The sequence below is a fragment of the Triticum dicoccoides genome, chromosome 2A (assembly GCF_002162155.2).
Source record: "Triticum dicoccoides isolate Atlit2015 ecotype Zavitan chromosome 2A, WEW_v2.0, whole genome shotgun sequence".
NCBI classification, from domain to species: Eukaryota; Viridiplantae; Streptophyta; class Magnoliopsida; order Poales; family Poaceae; genus Triticum; species Triticum dicoccoides.
Window position 1 is genome coordinate 353,645,696 of NC_041382.1, and position 8,950 is coordinate 353,654,645.

General features: G+C 40.5%; 1 protein-coding gene across 2 annotated transcripts; it reads left to right on the plus strand.

Moving 5' to 3' along the window:
* The first annotated feature begins 332 nt into the window (after positions 1 to 332).
* Positions 333 to 3,740, plus strand: LOC119359374 (fatty acid desaturase DES2-like). 2 transcript variants are annotated; one of them, XR_005172498.1, is made up of 2 exons: positions 333 to 1,019; positions 2,322 to 2,699. XR_005172498.1 is itself a non-coding variant. In XM_037625594.1 (2 exons), exons 1-2 carry the CDS (start codon positions 1,305 to 1,307, stop codon positions 2,734 to 2,736), a joined length of 453 nt encoding a protein of 150 aa, XP_037481491.1. In that variant the 5' UTR covers positions 1,248 to 1,304; the 3' UTR covers positions 2,737 to 3,740. The 2 variants fall into 2 exon arrangements, 1 of the variants encoding a protein (XP_037481491.1); XM_037625594.1 differs by lacking the exon at positions 333 to 1,019 and adding an exon at positions 1,248 to 1,342 and having other exon boundaries at positions 2,322 to 3,740.
* The last annotated feature ends 5,210 nt before the right edge of the window (positions 3,741 to 8,950 follow it).

The following is an 8,950-nucleotide window of genomic DNA, read 5'->3' on the forward strand; positions in this document are numbered from 1 at the left end:
GTTGGAGAAATTTAAAACTATAAAGAGGCTAGCCAACTCACCTCCATAAGGCTCCCCCGATTGGAGCTTCGTCGGCCGTCCGATCTGCCTTTCTGGCGCGCTTGAGCCGTTGGATCTTCACAGCAGTTAAAATCAATTTTCACCTCGCAGTTGTTTTGACTGGCCAATGACGAGTTGGCTCATCTCGCGCGCTTGTTCGCTGGGTTGGCGGTGGCCACGTGTATGAGGTATTGGCCAATCCGCACCTCGCATCCCGCAGCCAATCCATCCTCGCCTGGTCCCACTCCTGCACCAGCCACCACCCAAACCCTAGCCCCCTTTCCCCTCGATCCCCACAGCCTCTCCCGCCTCCTCCATCCCTCCTCCTTGCCTTGCCATGGCCTCCGCCCCGGGGTCTCGCCGCCGCCTGCTATTCCTCCTCCACCACCGTTTCTACTTATCCATCACGATAGCCCCTCCACTTCACCTTCCTTTTCTTTGTTGTCTGCGCCCGTCAGCGAGGCTTGGCTCAAGATCTGGCGTGGGTTAGGCGAGCTCGGTGGTGAGATGAATGGACAGGAGAGGTGGTTGATGAGGGTAGGAAACAGTCAGTCCGTCGTGAGGAGGTCGGCGACAGTCGGCGTACTCCACCCACCAGATCCACGCCGCCCCTGCCCAAATCCTCTCCATGTGCGCCGCACCCAATCCCTTCCTCGCTCGTCTCATCCATGGCCAGCTCCCCATCCTCCTGCGGTTCCCCTCCCTTTCTTCCTTCTCCTCTCTCACGACACGCCGCCTGTCTCCATCCCGCATCCCCGCTGCCGCCACAGCCTCTCCAGGAGGCTGGCCTTCCGTGTTGCGAAGCAGCAGGCCAGGATCTGGAGGAGGAAGAGGAGATCTCGAGGTCCAGGAGGTGGCTCGGTCGATGCGAGGTGAGTGGGAGGTGACGGCGAGCCGATGAGCGTGGACGGTCAAGACCACGGTCACTGCTTTGGTGGTTGCGCACATGCCAGCGAGCGCATCTAATGTCACACACCGAGGTGAGCTTCTCTCTCTCTCTGAACTTGTACAACACTGCATAAAAATAGCTTGGCTGTGTGTTATTTGGAGATTTTTGCTCCATGTTGTTTCCCTTGATTAGGTTCAGAAGATGATTGTAGCAGTTAATCCAATTAGTATTTTGTTCATATGCTTTGAATACAACTATGTTCAGAGATCATGTTGTATACACTTAGGATGCATACAATCATTTTTGCAGGTTCAAACAGGAGAAGAAGTACTATCTTGCCTACCTAAAATTGATAGGAGCTCAGCCTGAATGTTAGATGTTCTTGAAGAAATACGTGGAATGTAGAATGGAGAGGTTAGCATGCTTACTCCATGTGTAATAATTTCAAAACTACTGTGTTGTAGTAATGTGTTCAACTAAAGCTCTTATTTGGCACATCCATGACGCAAACCAGTTTATGCGTGATGATTTAGGGTGTGTTTTGCTTTTTGCTACTTTAAATTTAAATGCTCAAGAAAATTGATAAGCATAGATTGCAGTTGAAGAGAGTATGGTCATAAAAGTTTTGAAGAAATTTCTGAAGGTTGTCATTGAGATCTTTGAAGAGAGATATCTCCTTGTACCAAATGAAGCGGACACTATAAGGCTTCTGCAGATTGGTGCATCAAATGGCTTCCCTGGTATTTGTGGAAGCATAAAATGTATGCATTGGAGGTGGAAGCGTTCCTAAAGATCTACATATTGTAGCAGTAGATTTTACGGTGAAACATAAGCTCTTTTTACAGTGCAATTATTAAATTATAGTAGTAGTTTTTCTTGCAGCTTGTAGTAGTAGTTTTTCTTTTCGAAATCAGTCCTTTCTCTGCACTTGTTGATCTTTTTAGTCTGAATTTTCCAGCCAATTCCGGATTTTTGTTTTGCAACATTATGGACGATGCATGTCTTTTATATTGGCTCGGATTGTAAGCTCTTCTTTACATTGGTGACACATATGACCTACATTGTTAAATCAATTGTATTTTTTGTTGAATTTCAAATCAAAAGTCTTGAATTACAGTTTCAATTCTTTTTTACTTAGCTTGGCAATCAGTTAACTATCCAAGTATAGCTTACTGAATGACATGTGTTGTCATGAATGAAAGCCGGTCCAGTTCAACCTGTTGTTTATTTATTGGGTCTAAAATTTGACTGAACATGAACTAAAGTTTAGCTCAGCCTCATTTGACAAACAGATACACACACAATGCAGGATATATCTTCGTTCTTGAATGATATACTATATATATACCTTCATGCACACTGTCTAATCACCAGTGCTTTTTGTTGTTGTCAGTACCATCATGGGTGCCGGCGGCAGAATGACAAAGAAGGAGCGGGAGAAGCAGGAGCTGCTCGGCCGCGCTGGCGCTTGTGAGATCTTCCAGCGTGCGCCGACGGACAAGCCAGCGTTCACGCTGGCCCAGGTCAAGAAATCAATCCTGCCTCATTGCTTCCAGCGCTCGGTGATCAAGTCCTTCTCCGATGTGGTCTATGACCTCATCATCATCGCGTCTCTCTTGTACGCCGCGTTGGTCTGGATCCTAGCACTCCCGAGCATGCAACAGCTGGGCACCTGGCCGCTCTACTGGGTCGTGCAGGGCTGCGTCATGAACAGCATCTGGGTAATCGCCCACGAGTGCGGCCACCACGCCTTATCCGACTCTTGCTGCTCGACAACATGGTCAGAAGCTCATTATCGTCTTGTCTAGCATTGCTATTATTCTGAACCTGGTCTGGCCTCAAAATAAACTGAAATAGGGGAGTTGTTGGTCAAACAAATGATTATGCATGTTTGGACACTCACTTTTCTGCACTTTAGTCATCTTTATGGTTTGGGTTCATGAATAATCAGTGGTTGGCATCATTTTATATTTGCACCGTTTGAGTGTCGATTACAGTAGGTCTACATTTTTTAGTCAAAGTGTTTTTATGTTACTTTGTTCTTTCAGTTTTTTGTTGGTAGTTTATTCAATTTGTATGCTTGGGATTTTTTTGATTGACGGACCTAGAAGCTGATGCAATAATGCATGAACTATATTCCGCCCTTTTTATTCCCAAGGTATAGTTCTCAAATTTTGATGCTATAAACATGAATACACGAGGGAGAGTAGAGAATATGACAAAGTTAGATGAGATTTGTAGTGAAAAGCTTTCTTTCTCTTGTTTACCTACATATCTTGATTGCATGATTAATTCTTTTGGTGGATGTTAGAAATCCAAATACCCCTTAATAGGAAGCTTGAAAGTTCGGTTTTCTGATGGTGAGTTACGTGTGGTTTCAGGGTTATAGATGCCACAAGGCTTGCCTAACAAGGGTGGGTTCCCTGAAAGGGAAAGCTTGCCAACCAAAAGGTGGTTCTTTCTTCTGTTAATTGTTTTGATCCTCTTTTTTTATTTATGCAAAAAGGAATGGTATTGCTTATGTTCTCTGATGAACTGTACCTTGAATTCTTGATTTTGTAATTCACTGAAGAACCTTCCATCACAAACTCTGTTCATTGAGAACTTTACCTAGATATGCTAAAGCTTGCGCACTGATATTTGTTGTTCAGTTAGCGCTGGAGTTGTGCAACCCCCATGTAGTTTTATGATGTGTCAAAAACTGAAAATTATTGATCCTTATCACTACAGATCATTTCAAGAGCTCGGAGACTGATACGTCTCCAACATATCTATAATTTTTGATTGCTCCATGCTATATTATCTACTGTTTTGGACTATATTGGGCTTTATTTTCCACTTTTATATTATTTTTGGGACTAACCTATTAACCGGAGGCCCAGTCCAGAATTGCTGTTTTTTTGCCTATTTCAGTGTTTTGAAGAAACGGAATATCAAACGGAGTCCAAACGGAATGAAACCTTCGGGAACGTGGTTTTCTCACCGAACGTGATCCAGGAGACTTGGACCCTATGCCAAGGCATCAGAGAGGGGGTCACGAGGGTGGGCCCCCCCCCTAGGGCGTGCCCCCTGCCTCATGGGCCCCTCGGAGCTCCACCGACGTACTCCTTCCTCCTATATATACCTATGTACCCCCAGACGATCAGATGAGGAGCCAAAAACCTAATTCCACCGCCGCAACTTTCTGTATCCACGAGATCCCATCTTGGGGCCTGTTCCGGAGCTTCGCCGGAGAGGGCCATCATCACGGAGGGCTTCTACATCATCATAGCCTCTCCGATGAAGTGTGTGTAGTTTACCTCAGACCTTTGGGTCCATAGTTAGTAGCTAGATGGCTTCTTCTCTCTTTTTGGATCTCAATACAAAGTTCTCCCCCTCTCTTGTGGAGATCTATTCGATGTAATCTTCTTTTTGCGGTGTGTTTGTTGAGACTGATGAATTGTGGGTTTATGATCAAGTCTATCTATGAATAATATTTGAATCTTCTCTAAATTTTTTTATGTATGATTGGTTATCTTTGCAAGTCTCTTCGAATTATCCGTTTGGTTTGGCCAACTAGATTGGTAGTTCTTACCATGGGAGAAGTGCTTAGCTTTGGGTTCGATCCTGCGTTGTCCTTTCCTAGTGATAGAAGGGGCAGCAAGGCACGTATTGCATCGTTGCCATCGAGGATAAAAAGATGGGGTTTATTTCATATTGCATGAATTTATCTCTCTACATCATGTCATCTTGCTTAAGGCGTTACTCTGTTTTTAACTTAATACTCTAGATGCATGCTGGATAGCGGTCGATGAGTGGAGTAATAGTAGTAGATGCAGAATCGTTTCGGTCTACTTGTCACGGATGTGATGCCTATATACATGATCATGCCTAGATATTCTCATAACTATGCTCAATTCTGTCAATTGCTCAACAGTAATTTGTTCACCCACCGTAGAACACTTATGCTCTTGAGATAAGCCACTAGTGAAAACCTATGGCCCCCGGGTCTATTCTCATCATATCAATCTCCATCACTTTAATCTTGTTTTGCTTTTTACTTTGCCTTTTACAGTTCACTTTGCATCTCTATACCAAAAATACCAAAAGTATTATATCTATCAGATCTCACTCTCGTAAGTGACCGTGAAGGGATTGACAACCCCTAATCGTGTTGGTTGCGAGTAGCTATCGTTTTGTGCAGGTACGAGGGACTTGAGCGTGGCCTCTTACTGGATTGATACCTTGGTTCTCAAAAACAGAGGGAAATACTTACGCTACTCTGCTGCATCATCCCTTCTTCTTCGGGGAAATCCAGTGCAAACTCATGAGGTAGCAAGAAGGATTTCTGGCGCCGTTGCTGGGGAGTCTACGCAAAAGTCAACATACCAAGTACCCATCACAATCCCTATCTCTCGCATTACATTATTTGCCATTTGCCTCTCGTTTTCCTCTCCCCCACTTTACCCTTGCCGTTTTATTCGCCCTCTCTCTCTCTATCCTCCCTCTCTATTTGCCTCTTTTGCCCGCTTGCCTTTTTGTTTGCTTGTGTGTTAGATTGCTTGTTTGTCGCGATGGCTCAAGATACTACCAAATTGTGTGACTTCACCAATACCAATAATAATGATTTCCTTAGCACTCCGATTGCTCCTCCTGCCAATACTGAATCTTGTGAAATCAATACTGCTTTGTTGAATCTTGTTATGAAAGATCAATTCGCCGGCCTTCCTAGTGAAGATGCCGCTACTCATCTGAATAGCTTCGTTGATTTATGTGATATGCAAAAGAAAAAAGATGTAGATAATGATGTCATTAAATTGAAGTTATTTCCTTTTTCGCTTAGAGATCGTGCTAAAGCTTGGTTTTCGTCTTTGCCTAAAAATAGTATTGATTCTTGGAACAAGTGCAAAGATTCTTTTATCTCTAAGTATTTACCTCCCGCTAAGATCATCTCTCTTAGAAACGATATTATGAACTTTAAGCAACTTGATCATGAACATGTTGCACAAGCTTGGGAGAGAATGAAATTAATGATACATAATTGCCCTACTCATGGTTTGAATTTGTGGATGATTATACAAAATTTATATGCCGGATTGAATTTTGCTTCTAGAAATCTTTTAGATTCGGCCGCGGGAGGCACTTTTATGGAAATCACTTTAGGAGATACTACTAAACTCCTAGATAATATTATGGTTAATTATTCTCAATGGCATACTAAAAGATCTTCTAATAAAAAAGTGCATGCGATAGAAGAAATCAATGTTTTGAGTGGAAAGATGGATGAACTTATGAAATTATTTGCTACTGAGAGTGTTTCTTCTGATCCTAATGATATGCCTTTGTCTACTTTGATTGAGAATAACAATGAATCTATGGATGTGAATTTTGTTGGTAGGAATAATTTTGGTAACAACGCTTATAGAGGGAATTTTAACCCTAGGCCATATCCTAGTAATCCTTCTAATAATTATGGGAATTCCTACAACAACTCTTATGGAAATTATAATAAGATGCCCTCTGAATTTGAGAATAGTGTTAAAGAATTTATGAATTCACAAAAGAATTTTAATGCTTTGCTTGAAGAGAAATTGCTTAAAGTTGATGATTTGGCTAGAAACGTTGATAGAATTTCTCTTGAGATTGATTCTTTAAAGATTAGATCTATTCCTCCTAAGCATGATATCAATGAGTCTCTCAAATCCATGAGAATTTCCATTGATGAGTGCAAGGAAAGAACCGCTAGGATGCGTGCTTCCAAAGATGCCTTTATTAAAGTGTGTTCTTCCAATTCCTACGAACTTCAAGATGAAGATCTAAAAGTTATTGATGTGTCTCCTATTAAATCTTTGTTTTGCAATATGAATCTTGATGAAACTGAATATGATCTTCCTTTACCTAGAAGGCGTTCTAAAAATTCGGAGTATTTAGATCTTTATGACGAAATTGATGAAAGTGGGATTGAAAGAAATAAAAATCTAGATGTTGCTAAACCCACTATATTGGATTTCAAGGAATTTAATTATGAAAGTTGCTCTTTAATTGATTGTATTTCCTTGTTACAATCCGTGCTAAATTCTCCACATGCTTATAGTCAAAAGAAAGCCTTCACCGAACATATTGTTGATGCCTTGATGCAATCTTATGAAGAAAAACTTGAGTTGAAAGTTTCTATCCCTAGAAAACTCTATGATGAGTGGGAACCAACTATTAAAATTAAAATTAAAGATCATGAGTTTTATGCTTTGTGTGATTTGGGTGCTAGTATCTCCACTATTCCCAAGACTTTATGTGATTTGCTAGATTTCCGTAATTTTGATGATTGCTCTCTAAACTTGCATCTTGCGGATTCTACTATTAAGAAACCTATGGGAAGGATTAATGATTTTCTTATTGTTGCATATAGGAACTATGTGCCCGTAGATTTCATTGTTCTTGATATAGATTGCAATCCTTCTTTCCCTATTATTCTTGGTAGACCTTTTCGTAGAACGGTTGGTGAGATTATTGATATGAAGGAAGGGAATATTAGATTTCAATTTACATTAAAAAAGGGAATGGAAAACTTTCCAAGAAAGAAAATAAAATTGCCATATGAAACTATCATGAGAGCCACTTAGGGATTGCCTACCAAAGATGGCAATACCTAGATCTATCCTGGCTTTTATGCCTAGCTTGGGGCGTTAAATGATAGCGCTTGTTGGGAGGCAACCCAATTTCATTTTTATTCCTTGCTTTTTGCTCCTGCTTTGTAAAAAATAAATTATTTAGCCTCTTTTGGTTGTGTTTTTTGTGTTTAATTAGTGTTTGTGCCAAGTAGAACCGTTGGGAACACTTGGGGAAAGTCTTGTTGAACTTGCTGTAAAAAACAGAAACTTTAGCGCTCACGAGAACTTCTGTCATTTTTATTTGAAGAGTGCTATTTAGTTAATTATTTTTTCAGATGAGTAATAGATAAATTCCTCACGTCCAGCAATTTATTTTAGAGTTTTTGGGGTTCCAGATCTTGCGCTAGCTACAGATTACTATAGACTATTCTGTTTTTGACAGATTCTGTTTTTCATGTGTTGTTTTCTTATTTTGATGAATCTATGGTTAGTAAAATAGTTTATAATCCATAGAGAAGTTGGAATACAGTAGGTTTAACAACAATATAAATAAAGAATGAATTCATTACAGTACCTTGAAGTGGTCTTTTGTTTTCTTTCGCTAACGGAGCTCACGAGTTTTCTACTTTATGTTTTGTGTTGTGAAGTTTTCAAGTTTTGGGTGAATTCTTTTGATGGATTATGGAACAAGGAGTGGCAAGATCCTAAGCTTGGGGATGCCCATGGCACCCCCAAGATAATCCAAGGACACCAAAAAGTCAAAGCTTGGGGATGGCCCGGAAGGCATCCCCTCTTTCGTCCACTTCCATCGGTAATTTACTTGGAGCTATATTTTTATTCACCAACATGATATGTGTTTTGCTTGGAGAGTCTTGTATTATTTGTGTCTTTGTGTCTTAGTATGCCACAATCATCCTTACTGTACACACCTTTTAAGAGAGCCATACATGAATTAAAATTTGATAGAATACTCTATGTGCTTCACTTATATCTTTTGAGCTATGTAGTTTGCTCTATGTGCTTCACTTATATCTTTTGAGCGTTATAATTTTGCTCTATGTGCTTCACTTAGATCTTTTAGTGCACGGTGGTGGATTTGTTTTAAATAAACTATTGATATCTCATGCTTCACTTAAATTATTTTGAGAGTCTCTTAATAGCATGGTAATTTGCTTAATAATAATATGCTTGGTATTCAAGATTTGTGAAACTTTCTTTTGAGTGTGTTGAATACTAAGAAAAGATTGAAGCATGATAATTGTTTTGAGATATGGAGCTGGTAATATTAGAGTCATGCTAGTTGAGTAGTTGTGAATTTAAGGAATACTTGTGTTAAAGTTTGTGATTCCCGTAGCATGCACGTATGGTGAACCGTTATGTGATGAAGTCACAACATGATTTATTTATTGATTGTCTTCCTTATGAGTGGCGGTCA

Coding starts and splice junctions, on each gene's coding strand:
- LOC119359374 (XM_037625594.1), top strand. CDS start 1,305: ATGTTCTTGAAGAAATACGTGGAATGTAGAATGGAGAG. Junction 1,343..2,321: donor GTGGAATGTAGAATGGAGAG/GTTAGCATGCTT, acceptor TGTTGTTGTCAG/TACCATCATGGGTGCCGGCG.